At 45.9% G+C, this 19,260-nt stretch overlaps 1 protein-coding gene across 1 annotated transcript in view; it reads left to right on the top strand.

The window, feature by feature from the left end:
• Positions 1 to 19,260, top strand: part of LOC128879429 (uncharacterized) — a 101,987-nt gene that overhangs the window by 74,615 nt on the left and 8,112 nt on the right. The window contains exons 2-6 of the mRNA XM_054128566.1: positions 9,668 to 9,711; positions 11,198 to 11,632; positions 13,198 to 13,431; positions 14,393 to 14,569; positions 17,019 to 17,112. Of these exons, the coding sequence (XP_053984541.1) occupies positions 9,668 to 9,711; positions 11,198 to 11,632; positions 13,198 to 13,431; positions 14,393 to 14,569; positions 17,019 to 17,112 (984 nt within the window). The remainder of the gene's footprint in view (positions 1 to 9,667; positions 9,712 to 11,197; positions 11,633 to 13,197; positions 13,432 to 14,392; positions 14,570 to 17,018; positions 17,113 to 19,260) is intronic.

The raw sequence follows: 19,260 nt of genomic DNA, 5'->3' as shown, positions 1-19,260 counted from the left end.
CGGTAATGTAGCGCAGTTTATGGATCTGGCGGTAATGTAGAACACTCTGTTCTCTATAACACGGAGTGGACCAAACCTTGTTACGATAGGAGCCATAAATCGCTTATCAGGAATTCTCGAAAGCCGCGTCCTATACTAAAACGATAAATACTGGGTGTCCTAAGTCCGGTACAATCGGATAAGTGGTAATTTATCTTCGTGCAACTATAAGTCAATGATATGAAATCAATTTTTTTTTTTTTTTTTTTTTTTTGTATAGAGCTTCGTCTTCGAGATAACAGGAATAGGAAAATTCCGTTTTTGTTGAGTGTTATTTTATTTATTAATAGGTAACGTTGACCACCCTGTTGGCTATAGAGAATACTCTATCGAGACTGCAACGTTCTTTGTTGATAATACAGAGCACTCTGTTGGTAATGTAGATTACTCTGCCAACTGTACGCTCTACCCTGCATCTCCCTTTCCTTTGACTGATGAAACTTGTACACATTGCGCATAGCGCGTCTAATGGTTTGAGAAACGAGCACCTGGGGGAAAGGCAAACAAATATAGAGATTGATTGGAAGCGAAAGGTCCAAGCAGCCAATCGACCGTTAAGATTTAACAATTAACCTCGCGTACCAGCGAACCGCAATCGATTACAAACCACGTTATGTAATGCCATAACGAAATTTCTCCGTACGGGTGCATCGACTGGCCGCAAATTCAGTTTACCGAGTAGTTTATTCGATTACAGCAAATATAGACGACCCGTGGCCGCGCCTTTGCGATCGGATGAAGCAATGGTTAGGTAATTCGATTCATATCTCTCGAGAAAGATGATTTCGTCCTCCGTTTCGAGGATTGGCACACTTTTCGATAGACAATATTCTGTTTATATCTATCATCGAGTCTCTTGTTCTGTATTCTTTCTTGTTATTTTTCAAAATAATTCTAACGAATAATATATTCATTATTTATATTCCCCTCTGAATTTATTCGTGAAAAATGAAAGGAATTACATTCTCCCTCAAACACGCGTCAGTTAATACAACACTGCTTTACCTTTAGCATTAAAAGCATTAAAACATTAAAATCTCTTGGGACTCACCTAAAAGCTCGAATCGTGGATAAATAACTAACGAGTATCAATTATTTAAAAATCCGGAAGCTCGGCATTGCCGGATGCCGAATTCGAAATCGCGCGAATCCAGAGGATGTTTATCGAGCCACCTTCGTCGTTTGCGGTTCCAATTTTCGCGCGTTAATCGCTTCGATTCCATGAATTTTGCGTGGGCCATCGAAAACGGCACAGAACGCCGATTTCCGAAACATATTTCTCGTTATCGACCAATCCCCGATAACGTAATTTCGTTATTTCGAACGCTTTGCAGCAACGCGTGCGTTACGAAAAATTCCAGATCGTTTTTTGTCTGTCAACAGTTTTTTTCCATTTCACACGGTGGATTATAAACCCCTTAGCGTTTGGCACTTTGGGGACATCTTTATTCATATCTCGATAACCCATTTTTTTAAAATACACAGTTCAAAGTCTGTGTGTTCGTGATTTCGAACACCTCGAACACATCGTTCCTCTCTTCTTTTCTTTTACAAGATCCAGTAAAAAACCAGCTGCGTTTCTTTACAAAAAAAAAAGAACGATGCACCCCTCGATGAAACATTGTTAGTGACGTTAAGTGGTTCTTGCAAACTGCCCGTTGACGCCGTTCGAGCAGCGTCTCGATATTGTCTGTATAAGTTACCCAGGGTGAATCGAGTTGGCTTCCCTTAACGGAACGGTCTGTTTTGGATTTCGGAAATTTAGAATATCTTTGAACATTGAACTTTCGACGAATCGGGGGGACGCAGTGGTTCAAAATTAACGGGACGTTCACATCGAACCTACCATTTAATTTAAACTTTCTTCGATAAATATAGAGGGTACGAATATTTATGGGCTGACTGTACGTATGGGTTGCAACGAGTAGCAATGAGTATATAGGTTCGCGAACTCTTAACAAATAAATGCTGGCATCATGCGAGGCACACGATACCTCCTTGAACTACATACTTAGAAATGGACCCACTGTATATCGAGCGCTCGAAAGCTCTTAACCAATAAACATCGCAATCAATTACGTTCCCTCCAATGTAAATCAGCCCTCCAATAACGATATCTGTTGTTCCTGCTCCTGCGAGACCCCGACCATAAATATTAATACTTTTAAGGAGTGATGCAATTTCTTCTGGCGCTATATATTCCCCCCAATCGACGAGTTCTTGCGAGAGCTCGCCCTCGATGTCGCGAACGTAGCCAGCTCTGTATCATATCTCTCCTCGTTTTTCGCCCGGTCCCGAGTTTAGTGGGTTCCTCGTGGAAGAGGTGTCCTTAATCACAGCAGCGAAATGATATTCCACTTTTTCTATCGAAACCATTATTTCTTATTCTAACGTCCGCTCGTTACATTTAACGAGAACGAAAGTTTTCGCGGTTCGCTCGGTTCTCATGAATATGGAACCCACGAAATTCTTCCAACCCCGTCTCCGTTCGACGATCGTTATTCTCACGGTCGAACCACGCTCGTTTCGGACGCGTTACGTTAATTATTTTTACGCAACCCCACCGACATCCTGTCCACCCGCTATCGGTTCATCAGCCCCACGGAATCGTCGAATCGAAAGGGAATCGAATGGCGCCGCGACGCGAGCACGCGATAGTGCCTGTCAGTTTTATCGAAACATTTGGGAATCCACGCCCGTGCTCCTCGACTATTCTGCACATTGTGCTCGGCGCGACCGGTGCAGCGACAGGTTACGTGTCAAAAAGGTTATTTACATGGCCCTTTGTTCCGTCATATCAGATTTTTAACTGAGAATATTTTCATACTTTAGTATCGGCGAATAGTTACGAGTCTGACCGTGTGTCTCGCAGACTATTATTGTTATTAATATCACGCTGGATTTCGAATCAGAACGCGAAAAGTTAGCTGACAAGTTGCGAGATACACTTGTGAAATTCGAAACGACGCGACGGAAATCGTCGAAATGTCACGAATGCAAATTAACTGTCCGACTTGACTCGACGAGCAAGGAGCACGCTAATTTGAGATGTATTATGCTCGGTCGTCGCCCCGAGGTTTAATAGTTGCAACGCAACCGCGGTTGGTTCCCTCGTCGAGAATTGTTTTCCCGTAGCTGGGAATGTCGAACGTTTGCCGGTAATTGTTTTGGATCAACCGCGTCGCTCGTAATATTCGCCGAACGGTGTTTCGCGGTTGTCGCGACATTAACTTACAGCGTTTCGACGGTTACGTCGCGTCGACGAGCTTAATATCGTCAACAGCGTTTCGGGAACTTTGCCTACTTCGAGTGGCCCTCGCCACGTCGCTGGTTCGATTACAGAGTTGCGCGTTACCCGAGCCAGTTTCTATTCGAACGAGGCGTCGATCCTAGCTTTTATTTGGACGAACGGTTCTGCTATCGAACTAAATTTTATTCAAAATAAACTAACTTTCGTTAGTTTTGAACCACTTTTTCGTTGGAATGAACTGTAAAATCAATCCCTGCCCCCGAGGACCTCCGCAACCCCTGGGCAAAGTTTCTGGCGCTCGAAACACCGTGCAATAATAAATAAAATAAAAAATCCGGCGTGGCCTCGGTCGATACGCGATAAGCAACTGAAACATATTCCGCGAAAAAGTATCGCGTTGCGATTGTTTGGCGACGAGCGTTCCGCGCGAAAGTAAACACGGCCACGGGCAGCCGCGAGCGAAATCGATTAGGCCAACGAGCCGCCGATAACAGCTTCTGATCCGTTTATCGCTAGCTCGTCTTTCGCCGGAAGTTACGTGCCTGACGTAATTTCAAAATCTGATTAGAGTGCGCGCCGCCAGGGGGAATGGGGCGAACGTATATCGCTGCTCGATAGCAATTAGTTCCCCGTGATTGGCCGAGGACCGATCGACCGTGCTCGTTCAGCCTCGTTAAACCTTTTACCTGCCGTCAAGCCTGAACAATAGACTGCAGCGAAAACGTTGACTTTTGATCGCGAACACCGTCCGGTTCGTGGCGCGAAATACAGTTGAGTTTCAGTTTTTTTTATCTCGAACTTTTGACACGTGTTCTGGGACCTTTGGGGATATTTTTTGGCAACTGTCACGTTTTCTACAGCAACAGGAAGGACGAAAGTGTATCTAGAGATAGTTTATTTTATATTAAATAATCTTGGGAGACGAAACTATTTGTTGGCGAGTACTTGAAAGATTTTTCTATTTTAATATGCATCGCTGTTGGGAGAAGAGGGAAGGAGGATGTACTTTCTACGATTCGAACAATGACGATTCTATCGATACTTGAACAATTGATCAGGATTAGGATTCTTCTCGGAGCGGGAATCGTGCATTTCGAAGTCACCTGTTGCACAGACGCTTGCTGGTCGCTCTTTCGTTATGCAGAGGGTTCGTTCAGCAGTAAAAAGTTTGTTCGGAATACGTAAAGCGAGACTACGTAAACTTGGACTACGTAAAGCTCCGCTACATAAAACTTCGCTGCGTAAAGCGAGGCTACGTAAAGCGAGTCAACGCAAAACGAGTCTACCCGAGTCTGAAGTCCCTTCGTGCAACATCAAAGCCCACGGAGTTCAATTTCTTTGACCTTTCTCGTAGAAGGATGGTCGAAGCAAAATTAATCTTTAAAGTTTTCCTAATTGGCACCGCGCCTCCTATCTGTGAGTCTTCATCTTGATTCCGAAGTTCGAAAGGAAACCACCCCGGCTGGTCTCGTTGGATCGCTCCCATCGCTTTTAACTTCTTCGAATTTCCATCCCCGACGTTGGCCAGGCTCGTCGGAAACATTAATCATCGAACCGCTCTAATGGAAATCCATCGAGGTGGCTCGATAATTAATTCATAAATTAATAGCGACATCGGTGGGAACCAGCGAACCCTGGCGTCCCTAGTTACGTCGCTGTTCCGTGTTACTTTAATTTTTGTTCCAAGTTTGATTGGATAAATCGGGTTAACCCTACCGCTTCTAATTTTAAAGATATATCAACATATTCAACCGATGATTCCAGTATTCCTGAGCAATTTTGATTTTTCACATCGAAAGGGTTAAACCAAAGAGTATAACGCTCTCGAAACGAGTATCGTACATGTCCCTCGATTTCTTTCATCCATTCACATTTTTTTTCAATCGAAATTCCTATTTATATCACACTCTCGAGTGGGTGGGAATTAAGATCTTTGAGACGTCGCGTTTGGAAGTTCTTTGTCTACATCGATTGAACTGGGAAACGCTAGCCCACGGCTATGACGTCTCCAGGGGAAGACCCTCTGTTCCGATTAACGGAACGATTGTGTCGGCTGATTGGCGCGAAGTGTGTTGGACTTGTCGACCACGCTGGCAAATACGCGTGAGACCGTTTAACGCCTCGCGCCGTCCCGGCGCACCGAATTGCCGCTTGTTGATTCGGAGTAGATTCGATCGAAACCGCGGAGCGCGTTGCTTACGGGCCATGAATCACCAGAGGCCATCGATCGCGTTTCCGCCATCACCCCCGGAAGTCGATCAACGGAGGTAACCTGTTACGTAAGTAGAAACTATCGAACGTCGAACCTGTCCGCCATTTTCGCGCGGAAAAATCGTCTCTTGCCGATTGCTCGTGATCTCTGACTATTGAAAAAGATTGCTGATCGATGGCTACCGACTGTAGAAGACTATTTCTGATGATTCTGAACAATTACTGAAGTTTGCTAACGATTTCTGACCATTCCTCGCAACGCAATGATTCGTTTATCACGAATTCATAAAGTCCGCTAACCGTGTTATAAATCTATTTTGTTACAAATTCATCAATTCGTTACGAGCGTATACATATTCAATGAACACGTTGGGAATTTTCAAACTTGGTAAACGCATCGGAAATCGATATTTCCCGTCGATATGAACCGAGGTGTATACTTCGGCGAGCCGTCTAGCCAAGGATTAATGGAAGCCACGTCGTAGGTGGCTTCGTTTCAATTCCCTTGCGTGCCACGTTTCGCCAAATTCGTCGAGGAGGAGGTGGAGAAGCAACAGAAGGATGCTGGATGCGCGAAGATGGTTGCCACTGGATACACGCCAACGACGTCGGGTACTCGGACTACTTACGACCGAATGGCCAATAAAGATCTCCCCGCGTTCACCGTTATCGGCTATAAAAATTTACCCGCCCCTGTCCCGCGGTAAAATTTAAATACAGATCGCGTCGAATTCACCCAGCCCTCGTTCGATGCAATCCTGACGCTTCCATTTATCGTTGAAAACGTTACCGGATTCCACGACTCTATTCGCAACTGACAGCGATGGGAGAAACCTCGACGCGAGGAATCGAGCTCAAGGATCCCGACCAGGGATTATTGGACGGGGCTGGAACGTGATTGACATTGCTTTTTGGGGCATCAATTATTTCGTTATGAACCGGCTAATCCTGGAGGAATAATTTGGGAGTCGTGGAGTATTTTCCTCGTTTAACTTCTTAACCTAATACCTAAGTCATCTAGTACGTACCTTGGACACTTGGTGAGAACTGCACGTTGCCACGTGGAGTGAGATATGCGCACGTTGCGACGATTCATGCAGAAATCGTATCCACTCGTGATTAATACAGCGTAGTAGCCAAGCGATTGCATAGTTGGCGGAGGGAACTTTTAGAATTTAGTAATATCTCCAGCGTAACGGAAGAACCACGCGAGAGAGAGAGGAGACGAGCGTTGCAGAGGATTACCCGAACGAAGTATCGGAAAAACCGCTAGCCCATCGCGCGCCGGCCAATATTCCTCCCGATAAAGTCTTTTAGCTTCTGTCGTGGCTTCGTTACAGTCTGGCTTCCCGCGTGCATATTTATTTGCCTCGGGGAATCCGCTGCCATTAGCCGCAGAGCTTTGGGCGATCGGTAGGTAGCAGGTTCGCTTCTAGCGTCTCCAAACGTTGCGGAAAACGCGATAGCTTGCGAGTTCCATGCAGAAATGTCACGTAGAAGCGATTCTGTATTTTAGTTTATTTTTCGATGCCTTAGAAGCCTCGGTGCATGCGCAGTTTAGAATCTACCAATGGAATCCCCGTTGGCGAAGATCGGATTATTAATCGGGGTCACTTTGGTTAATTTACACTGGCGTAGTCGCGTTAATTCCTTTGAAAATGAAATCCTCGCAAGAATATCGAGAGCATCCGGGTGCGTTTGACGTATTTAGTTGACGAGGGACGAGGAAGGGAGACAGCGATGATCAAAAATCCATTAGGGACTCGTGGCACGGCATTATCTGGCATCGATATTACCCGCGATCGTCGTGTTCGATAAAAAAATTTTCTCCGCTTCTAAAATTGCAGTTTCTCCTTCGAGAAAATAAATGATAGGGTGCGGGGATGCGACCCATGCCAAGAAATCGATCAGGAATTAATATGGTCGCGTTCCGCTCGATTGCGCTCGAGTGGCCTACTAATTATATGCCAGTCCTGGTTCACCAGCGAAGAAACGATGATTTATTACGCTGAATCCGCCGATATCCCGCGAGCCGATTCAGCAGATTAATTGAAATGCAGACGCAACGAAAATCTGAAAGCGTCGCTCGCTGTTGCTGACGTTCACGTAGCTGATATACGACAAACTGTTCAATTTGTAATCAATTTTTCCCTTGGCGCGGTGGCTCGAGTTTTACCGAGCCGAGAGGGAAGTTTTGTTAGTATCCGAGAGGGAGATGGTTGAAAGGGTTAACACTAAAAAGTTAATCCTGTAATTATCTAACATCGTATCAGACATAAAGGGTGTTTGCGTATAAAATAAAATAAATACAATATATGAACGAATAAAATAAACAAATCGTGATGCAAATTGAGCTACATCCAGCAATCCGTTAAGAATTTTAATTCAGCCGGAAGCGGCGTCGCGACTCGCTTAAAAATTCCAAGCTGGCGACCGTCGATGAATTCCGAGGGAATATAATTCGCCGCGATTCCCCGCGAGGAAACTGGGAGCTTTCGATCGCAATCTAAACGCAAACGCGATCGAAGTCGAGGCTAGAATATTTGCTCGTAAATCGCTAGCAAATTCCTCCTGCCAGTGGTCGGAGAACAAATTCAGTTTGTTCATCTTAAACAAATTCCTCGTCACGTTTTTTGTATTATTATACTTCCAGCCCAATCTTTTGACTATAAATCTCGTGCAGAGGTATCGACCGACATGTTACAATTATATCTTCGTGTCTTCCTTAATTTCGTAACTCGTTCAAGAAAGCTTTCCACTTCTGTTCCCCGCCGTTGCCCGCGAGGATTTCCTCGGACGTCGGCCGAGGTGCTCGGTAAACATCGTCTCGAAGCGTAATTACGTTAAATAAACGCGTCGTCGACGGCGCACCGTGCGCAATCGGGCCACTTAAACGGCTGCGAGCAACTGGAGGGTGTTTGGCGAAGTCAGCCCTCGTTTTCAAATTCTCTGCTTTCTCGCTGAAAAGTACAGAGTACCCAGGGAAGGCCAAAGTAGACCAAAAAGGGAGCACCTGTGCCCCGGAGTGTCCTCGCTGTATTCAAGTAATTGTAGCTTCGAAGCAACAGATAGAATATGCTACCTTTCATCCATTCCCTTCGTAGAGGTTATTGGTTGATTTTGTTGACGTGGAAGTAGGTTGAATCAATTTACTGTCTTCTTCATCTAAATCTTCCTCTTCGGTGTTCCGTATACAAGACAGGGCGAAAGGAATAAGTCAACTGACTCGAATCTTAACGAGATCTTGGCACGTCCCTGGTCCTTGCGAAGGGTCTTTCGAAACAAACGCAAACCAGCAATCAGAATTTGGAATTTAGTTTGAAGCGAGCAACCAGCGAGTGGCTGTGGATGGAAAAAGAGACGCTGGGAGTGGTTGGTAAGCGGACGGAAGCTCTCTAATATTTCCAGGCTTAATTACGATGACGAAATGAATCTGAGAAATGGGAATGCTTCCGCATTCGGAGAACGAGGCACTCTCGCGACGCTCGTTGAAAAATCTCACTTTTCAGGTTGAATTTTGTTCAAATACCCCCACCCTCCTCGGTTTGTCTTTTCTTTCCGTTTTTCATTCCCCTCGTCGCTTTCTTCTCGTTACCTTTTCACACACTGTCACGCTTTGTCTTCGACTCTCTGTTCCATTTTCTCCCCCCTCTCCCACCCGTAGATTCATTCCTTTCGGAGTCTTTCAACCGTCCCTCTCCTCGGCCCACCTACACTCTCGTTGTCTTTCCTTCGCTTTTCCGTCGCGGCCCTCTATCCCACTTTCCACTCCGGCCGCTTCTAATTTTCCACTTTGCTCCCGTTTCGCTCGCGTTGCATCCCAAAACCGTTTCGCCGACTATTAACGTCGCGGAAAATGATGCAGACTTTCCGAGCGACGTCCCCTGGAATCTTGGATTAGCGAGCGCGGAAATGCTCCCGGGTTTCCTGTCGTCTTTTAAAGAAATTGCCTCTCGGACGTTTTCTGGTCCAACTTAAACAATATTCCAGGAGAGATCGCTGGTTGCCATTGAAATTACGTCTCTTTAGGGTGTCTACGGTATATTCAAAGAGGAGGGCAAGTGTTGACACGGTGATTGATTCGGTGCACGGCGTGTCGGTTGACATACTCGTTGACGATCCCTTCTGAGCATCAACTAACTTCTCGTTTTTCTTTTCTGGTTACAGATGCTGGGACCAGCGTGCAGGAAACAACATTACGGCCCGCGCTGGTAAGTATCAAGGAATCCTAATCGTCGTTGGTCTCCATCGGGACGAGGATTCGACCGATGCTTGTACCTCTGCCAAATAGGAAACTGCTATGTACCGCGAACGTGCTCGGAATGTATCGTAAATCGTTTCTTAGCCAGCCAACCCTTAGTCTTTTTGTCCAAGAAGAGAGTCAACCGCACAAAACAGGCAGAGTTTGCGTAATCACAGGACGATCCTTGATCGTAGAATTTTCTCTCGCGATCCACTCAAGCTCTGAGAACTTTCGCGAGAAGTAATCTCTCTACAAAATACGCTTCGCAAAAATCTAGCAGTTTCGTTCGAAGAATCCTCTTGCAAATATTTGTTTATTTTAAACCAGATTTCCTACCTCCATTCAAAAGCAAGCTACGCAAACATGTCCCAACTGTTTAAAAACCGTCAACAATTCAGAGAAAAATAAACACGATTGTAGACGTAACCGTTTGTAAACAAACTGATTAAAAAAGGAAATAACTCGAACGCCCTTTCCTCGATAATCCAAAGTCGATTCAACGTTTACCTCCGATTCGAAAATCCTCGGCACGCGAAACTCGTAAATTCCAGAATTAACAGCATTCCACCTTATCAGAGATTTATCGACTAAACTCCCGGTCGGTATTTTAGAAATTGCAACCTCGTCGCGCGAGGGACTCTTTGACGTCGTTCAATTTCCCTGGTTATTTTCTAACGATAAATTGCTATCTAACGGGAAATTTGGCCCGTGAACGAGCTCGTCTCGCGCCCCATTAGCTTCCTATTCGAAACAAATACATCCCCTCTGCCCCTGTCCTGCAAAATTACGCAAACAAATGGATATCAATTGAAGCGTTCCATGCGAACGATCCCGATAAATGCGTCGATACGGTCGCGCTACAAACGAAATTTACAACTGGCTTCGAGCGTTGCAGGTAAATCAATTAAACGATGGAATAAAAAGAAAGGAAAAAGCAAACCGTGCCAACGGCGGGTATCGATGCTCGTCGATCGTTAACAAAATTCTAACATTGTTGTACATTTTATCGTGCGCCAATGTGATTACAAACGCGATGCGGTTACGATTCTGAGCGAACGGGAACGTTTCGTGTGCGCGGAAAGCAATTTGCGACACGGGCACGCGAGGAAATTCGTGTAAAATAAAAGCGGACCGCCATTGTTTGAGTTGAAGAAATTAAATAACGGAAAACAGTCGGTGGAGTTAATTAAAAAGTATACCACGGGAAAAAGGGGAGCAAGACGAGCAAACGTTGGCGCACGATCTCGTCGCGTGTAGACGTTTAGGGGAAAATCTTAACCCAGAAACTTCTCGGCAGTTTCTGTCCAAAGAAAGGGTTGAAATTGCGCTTGGATTGTCCGACAGGAAATATTGTACCGCGTCTTGCAGACCTATCGGTTCGAGTCGAAGCCTCGAGTTCAGATCGAAATGCAAATGAATCGCGCGTGAAAGTGAGTGCGATCGATTGGTTCCAGGGTCCCGAGACCTGGGGAACGAACACGAGCTCGTCGACCGTCAGGTTCGTCGAGGGTGCGGTCGGTCGAAGACGGCCGTCCCGCTCGCAGGGTGAACGGGAACAGGTCGAACCGCGGACGAGCGTGAACGAGCGCCAGCACCAGGTGGTGGAGGATGACGAGGAGGACGAGGGGCCGGAGGAGGACTACGAGGGCGGGGACGAGTACGAGGACGAGCTGAAGGCCGTCGTCGAGTCGCACGAGGCGATGTCGAGGGACGACACTAGGAACTCGAACGTGTCCGCGGCAACCGCGACCGACGCCGCCGTAGAAGCTGGACCAACCGCTGCCAAGAACTTCGACTCGCACGAGGTGATCACGGTCAACGATTCCGACGAGGATGTCGCTTCCAACGAGGCCATCACCGACGAGCACGTCGACAAGTACGATCAAGAGGTTCGTCACTTTCTATCCATCTTTTTCTTTCTTTCTTCTTCGTTCGCCTGCTGTTTTTCTTCTCTTTTCTTGGTCGGTATGTGTAATCAAGATTATTGTCAATGAAATGTACCGACGATATTCTTGGCAAGATGCAGGGCTACTTGGAACCTGCCTCGAGCTTTTGCATTTCTGGACAGACACATCATGTCGAGGCAGGGTAAATTTCAACACTTGCAAAGTATATCAAGGCTTTCCACCGACTTTCGTTCCACTGAACGACAAGCAATCGATAGTAAGAGTTCCGCACGCGTTGCATCGGTGACCCGAATCCTGCGGAAACGTCGAGCCAAGCCTTGACCACTGTGTTTCATTGGATGGGGTTTGCTGGGGGAACCGTGACCCGCGAACGACACAACCCTGACCTACCGTCGAACCGTCCTCCGCTTTCTTTCCCAGTTCTATTCGCGATTATGCTGGCTGCGAGCCAGGATAACGTCGATCTGGTCGTCCATCGCGCCTGATCCTCATTCTGCCGACTATCTATGTGCCAGGAAATTTCCATCCTACGCGACTTCGGTATCAATATTCGTCGCATACAGTCGTTGAACATTCATCGGTTCGACTTCGATTTTTAACGCGCTTTTTCAACAATTTCAGAACCGTTCCACGACCGATAAATTCGATATCCTCGTTCAATTTTTTAGATCCGATTCGTAGCGCGTCTTCGTGACGATGAAAACGGCTCCATCGGCGCCCAGTTTCGCGTCTGACTGGAATTTAAAAGGAGGCAAATGGCGAAAGGGATACGATACAGGGTCCGAGTCGACGCTTGACTCGAAGAGCCATTTCGCACAAAGACTCAGCGAGTCTAACGTTTATCGATACGCGTATACGTGGACCAGTTACGTTGGACTATCGGAAAGTACTTTGCATCGACAGTGGCCCGAGCTGTTTCGCGATTGGAAAGCCATTTGTAACGTCTTAAGGGGAGACCTTAAATTTTTAAAGACGACGCTATCCGTCTTTGGAAACGTATCGTCGATGCGTGTCGTGACGTTTCGAATCGAATGCCTTCCATGCTTTTAGTGTCGACGAACAGGCTTTTATCGTGTTCCTTATTTAGAAGCAGAGTCGACGCTATTCGCGTTCTCTTTATGAGATTCTTATTCCGTTTCCTTCGGCAAGGAGGAAAGTAAATTTAAGGTCGACGTCTTCGTGCAATTTGGCAAATACCGAATGACACGGTCTATTAACCAAGGACGTCGTGCAATAAATTCAAATTTCTGGACGAGAATGTTTACATGTCCCGTTGAAATATGTACGAAAAGAATGCACGTAGTTTGACGAAGCAATTGTCAAGGGTATTCGAGAAAGAAACATTTCGAGGAAGCCTCTTTCTATAATTCCAAAGACTCCTTCAGGATCTGCAAGTGTAAGCGCACGTATGGTAATAAATTGAAATCGTATCGATTCGTCCAAGCACCGCGAGGTATTTATGGAAAGTCTCAAGGAAGGAAACCTTACCTACCGTTCTTACGTGCTCAAAAGAAATTGCCTCGAAAAACGGAACCGCTTGATCGCAGGTCGCCGAGCTTCTGAAGTGCAAGAAGGATCGGAACTCGGCACACGACGGGTCAGCCAGGACGAAGACGAAACGTGTGCCGACCGTGAAGAAGGAGCTGAGCACGCAGAAGGAGATTCTGATAGGGAGCAACGAGACGCAGGCGGTGAAGAGTCTCCTGCCTTCGGAGGACGCGTCCAATCGTCCGAACGAGGCCACCGAGGACGATCGAAGGAGAAACGTCGGATCGAACGAGGTGAGTGCTGGATACTGGTACATTCCTGTCAGGAATCCTCCTCCTAGATTCTTGATGGCCTCCCTCGCGTTCTTTTCCCCGGTCTCGGCTGGTTGGAATTTGTTTCAGAGCTAGAGTATGTTGTCCTCCAAGCCTCCGAGGCCCCTTAAGTCTCTGCCCTAAAGCTCCGAGGCCTCTTAAGCTTATGCTTCCGAGCTCTGAAACCTCTCCAAGTCTCTGGGGCCTCCTGGCCACCTTAGTTCACCGTATTATTCGGCTCTGAGCCCTACCACTCGTCCAGTACCATTGCAGAGCTTCCTCATAGTCGATATTCGATGATGAATCGTTCCCGTTTCCAAGCTCAGATCCTCCAGGGACGAAGTCTTGAACTTTTATCAATGACGTGGCGCGAGATAAGCGGGACAAAATTCGATTCACTTCAACGGACGACTTATGTCCCGTCGCTCTCGCTGGAACGAGATTTAGATTTTCAATTAGAACGTAGAGGAAATTCGGCCACCGAGCTGAAATATTTATTCGAGGATTTTTCTGGGAGCGAGATCCTCTTTGAGGAAGTTCTCAGTAGGCGACTTGTTCCTCAAACTTATCCTGCAACTCGACTACGTACAGGGAGCGTTGAAGTATTCATGCCTCAACTGCTGGCCTGATATCATTCCGTCATAAAAGAAAATCTTTTAGGGATCCTTATCGATAAATACAAACATTGATCAAGTTCTTGATTCAGATTAGCCCTTTGTAAATATTAACGTTACTTGAATTTATAATTTATCTAAGTTCCTATCAACTGTAACCTCTCAAGAAAATTCCCACTAGAAGTCTAATTAATACCCCTCTGTTTCTATCAACAAGAGTCCTACATTTAACTAGGATGTTCTCCCCTTTACTTCTCTTCTTTTTATTATTAAACTTTCCTATAAACGCTGCATCGAAGAAACTAACGAACCGACATTTCCGTTCGCAGTCGGCGAAACTGGAAAATCCTGGCGAAGGTGAAATCCCCGTGGACAATCGATACTCGGAGGAAAGCCCCAGGAAGTTGGACAAAAGGCAAGAAACGGTTCTGAAAAATCTGAAATCCTATTTGTTGACGGAATACGCGACCGAGGAGGAGCAACGACAGAAACTTCGCGATCTCGGGGTAAGCTCGACGAGAAATACTTTCCGTTTCGATAATTAATCGTACGACGATAAAACCACGTGTGCGCAAAACTTGGTCATTTAGTTTGCCATATTTTCGTACTTGTTTTAGAAAATTCTTCCACTCGTTGTTCGCTTGCAAATAGTTTAGAAAATTAATGATAATCCTCGGAGAAATAAAGTCGTAGCGCGAAACGAGTGGAAGAGAAACAAACGAGCCAGGGATACGTCGATGATCGAAATCAAGTGTACGTCAGCTGCGAAGTGAAAAAGTGTCGGCTGTAAAATGGCAATGCAACCGAACGGTCAAAGGAATCGGTCAGGCGCGAGAAAATTCTTGTCCAGCGCGCGATGTAAAGCGAGAACAATGGAGAGAAAATATATTCATCGTCCCTTGTTCCGCGTCGTCGATCTCAAAGGGCTGCGAATCCGTGATCGATAGACAGCCGAGGAAGCCTTTGGCCATCGCGTTCCCAAACCAATAACCGACTTGTATCTTCGCTGGTAGTCGAGGCCAGTCTTCCTAGCCACCCACGGCAGAATTTTAAGGAGCGTTTCACCCCTTGGGCTACCGACTTAAATGAAATCGCCGAAAGAGCTCGACGAGTCAGTTAATTGAATTTCTGCGCAGACTACGTTAGATAAATTCTAACAAAATTATGAAACTTCTGGCCTGCTTCTAATTCTATTGAAGCGATGCGGTACAGTTCCTCGATAATGCGGGGCTACACGATTGACACATTTATAGACGTGTATTGTATCGAAACACTTTGTACCGATTTCAAGCACCAATTAGTAGATATATCTTTTTTCATACTCGCAGTCGAGAGAATTCTTTTCGAGGGGAGACCGTGTCGGATACAAACGAGATTGTTGTCGTGAAACGATCGAGAGAATAAAATGTGACACGATGATAAATGCTGGCTGCGCTTTCGGACCGGTTAACCACGGGGAAGTTTTCTTTTATCGCGGAGAGACAATGTCCTGTTTCCTTTTCTTCGGCGCGGGCTGAACGTTGGAACGATTCGTTCTTGTCGCACGCACAAAACACGAGGATTCCCTTACATCCTCGAAAATGGAACGAGGAAGAATCACGTCCGTTACGATGTGTCGCGTATCTGTAACTTGCAATTTCGTTGGAAAGAATGGCGAGGATAAATATCTGATGTCTGAAAGAAGGAGGATCAAGCGAACATTGTATTTTTCTCGAGGCAAATGAATTTTTAAACGTGGCGACTCGCTAGACGTAAAAAGTTAATAATCTTCGAGCATTCCCAAGCTCAAGACCTCGCTACACCGGAACCTAAGAGTCCAGTTACACGTCGTTCACCCATCACAGACTCTACAAATTCCAAGTTCGTAAAATATCGGATCCCTCCAAAGCTCTTGGCTGAATTGAAACGGTGTCGAAGGAAATTGTGTAATATCTTTGGAGCAGGAAGATCGAGCCTAGTCTCGGTTTCATTATCGTCGTTACTCGACCGACGACGGTGCACTCAGCGAGCACAAAGGGTGCATTCTGTCGGCTAATACGATATTCTTAACACGACGATTCGGTCGCGCGGCACTGCAATTGCCGTGACAATTGGACCCGCGGACGAAGATGGTTTTTGTCGCGAGGCTCGGTATTGTTTCCCCTCAATGAAACTTAAACGACCTCGCAAGTGCTTTCTTCCTCCCAGCGGAGATGCTCCTCGATAATTACGCCGACGAGCCGGAAATGGGATCTCTCTAAAATCTTTAAAATTCTTGACAAGTAATTAACATTCCTGATCGCCTGCTTGGAATGCTTCCTTAAAATCCACCGCTTAAAAACTGATATTCAGACCAGAGATGTTCGACCTCCACACGAAGTGGAGGTTTAACAAATCCAAGTTCGATCAAGGCAGGATTCCCCGGAAAACTATGCTTGGACATCCAAGGATGATTCGAGCCCACAATTATTGAATTACCTAGTTTGAACAACGGTCGTCAGGCCCGTTGGCGTTGCGTAGGCCGTGGATGCCCAATCCAGGAAGCAACGTTGCGTGCAACAGCTGCCGCACGGTGACTCCGTCGTCGTTAATGATCGTCTACTTCGCGGCTCGGAAAATCCCGGCGACGCGGTGTATTTTGCGAAACACGTTCGAGCGGAAAACCGAGGGGAAAAGCGCGGCGACGCGGAACGAGGAAAAATTCTCGCTCGAGTTGCCCTTTCGAAATCGCGGCAGGTGAACGTACTTTGGGCGAATTCCGTCCACGATTCGCCTGCTTTCGATCTCGTTCGCAACCTGTGGCGGTAAAAGGCGTTACCATTGCTTCGGAGCACGGCGAGCAGGCGAACTAGTGGCGCCACTGATTTGCGTGCTCGCCGTGTCCTGAAACTTTAATTCCAGCTATCCCGACTGGATCAGGAGCCCAGAATGATGCTTCGGGAATTATTAATTAACCATTCCTACATTTTTAACCAGGCTCGAGAGGATGCCCTCGCGGAGAATCTGCTGAAGCTCCTGGTGAAGCTAGCGGAGAATCCAAGCCGATGGGAACATGCGCAGAAACTTCTTCGTAAGTAACGTTATCGATACATCTTAGCCCGAGAGAAAGGAGCGGAGGAAAGAGAGAAATACCACGGAGGGATGGTTCGCGATCGACATTGGGCGAATAGTTGGCCACTCGTTAATCGTCGATCGTATAGATGGGTGGCCCTAAGCCGCGTACACGCTCCAAGCAAGCTCTCGGTAGCGCAATTCGGAGCAAAGACGTCTGTTCTCGCAAGAAATGCAAGCTCGAGTGCCTCTGTTCGTTGGGATTATCCGATCATAGATTACTTAACGGCAGAGTTTCTCCGACTCCCCCGAACACCCTCGGTAAAGGAAAATTCTTGGCGAACACACCCTCGGAATACGGTCAAATATTTAATTTTTTTGGTAGAGCATATTATTACTTCTTCAACATAAAATTATTTTATTCATTCGGTTCAGTCCTCGCCCACGTTGTAAAAATATTCCATAGATCGCATTTTGTTAAAATATTATTTCACGTTTCCGGTTATCAGACTGTAAAAATGTTTCCCCTCCCAGTTAAAATACCATTTTAATTCGCTTGCGTGGTATTTAATATCTGAAATATTTTTCACTAAATTAAACCCAGCCAGGAGCAGCACTCGAGAGAGATTTCTGTCGCAAACTTTGCATGCGTCCGTCCTTGAGAACAAGGAACCTGTTGCAACTGTAATGGAACCTCTCCATTAATTTTCATTTAACGTGCGTTAGGTTAACTAACGCCGCGTATAGGGATGGATAGTAACGCGGAACCGGGTCTCCTGATACTTGGCGAAGAATGTGGTGAAATAAAGCACCGGAATACTGTTTACCAAGTTCGTCTGCGATCAAAAGTGAAATTAAAAATGATGAAAGATTAAACTGAAATGTGAAACTACGGGAAATCTGTTCGATATGTCCGTAGCAAATTACACCAAATGAAACGCATGTACCTCGATGAACATTTTCAATTATAAATATTCCTATAAATATATGTTCGCGAAACTCCCCGGGAGATTACAGTATTTTGATGTTGGGAACTGTTTCTATAAAACACCATTCATGGCCAGAGTCCATAACAAATGTCCGGTAAAGTACCAACAGCGAGGTTGTTAAAGCACTTGATTTATCCGTTGTTTTATCACAACACACACGTACACTATGCAAACTTATTATCTGCACAATCCAGTTCTCTGTTCGCTTTAATCAAACCGATCCCCCCCCCCCCCCCCATTCAGCGTTCAGTGTAAGCAATAACCATTAATGGTATGTGAAATGCATACCTCTCCCTCTCTTTTGCCCTATTCTCACGAGTTTTACGACCCTCGTTCTCACACACACGTGACAAGAAGATGGGCGGACCACCTCAGATTTTCCAGAGTCGAATGCAGGACGTGTACTCAAACAGCAGATATAAAATACTTTCGAATCGTCAAGTTACGACTGAACGAAACCTAAAACAATCGTCATAAACTTATTAACTCCGTAATTAAAATTTTCGTAACGACTAAATATCTTCCATCCTTTCAACAAAGTCTCCTACCTATTACTTCCTCATGAATATTTATCTTTTCCATTTCCATCCAACAATTGTCGCATTGTGCATTCCTCGAGATGCTCTCCTGGAAATAGATTCCCTTTCAAGCAATGGCTGTTGGAAAAGGAAGGAAGCAGAGCCGTCCCACGGAACGGGAAAGCATCGAGCGCGTTCGATAATCCAATAAAGTCTCGCGATCAGTCGATTAGGCGGATAGTGCCCGCATTATTGCCCGGTGTAATTGCCTCCTGACAATTAGTTCGTCCGTATTACGTGGAAATCAATGTAATTCGCCCGGAGAAATACATTCGCGATTGCTTTTTCACGGAATCGTTTTCTTCGGCTCCGTTCGATTATTTCCGATCGATAGAAACTGCTTCGCCTTTTCTACTTACGCGAAGAAGGAACACTTGGATTAAAACTGCATAAAAAGAATATCTCAACCAGGCACCATCGTGCGCCAGATGATGCCACGGAGGGAGTCACTGGTGACCTAATGGTTTATCGATTTAAAAGTTTCCCTTTAGAGGTCACTTGAAAAAAAATCATGTAAATTATTATCTTATTCGGAGCTCACAGAAGAATTCCTTACAAAGATGGGCCATTTCTCGCGATGCCTCGCGACTCTTTTCGAGC

The sequence above is a fragment of the Hylaeus volcanicus genome, chromosome 7 (assembly GCF_026283585.1).
Source record: "Hylaeus volcanicus isolate JK05 chromosome 7, UHH_iyHylVolc1.0_haploid, whole genome shotgun sequence".
In the NCBI taxonomy this organism is placed as follows: domain Eukaryota; kingdom Metazoa; phylum Arthropoda; class Insecta; order Hymenoptera; family Colletidae; genus Hylaeus; species Hylaeus volcanicus.
The sequence above is the reverse complement of the archived record's forward strand: the minus strand, read 5'-3'. Positions and strand labels throughout refer to the sequence as shown.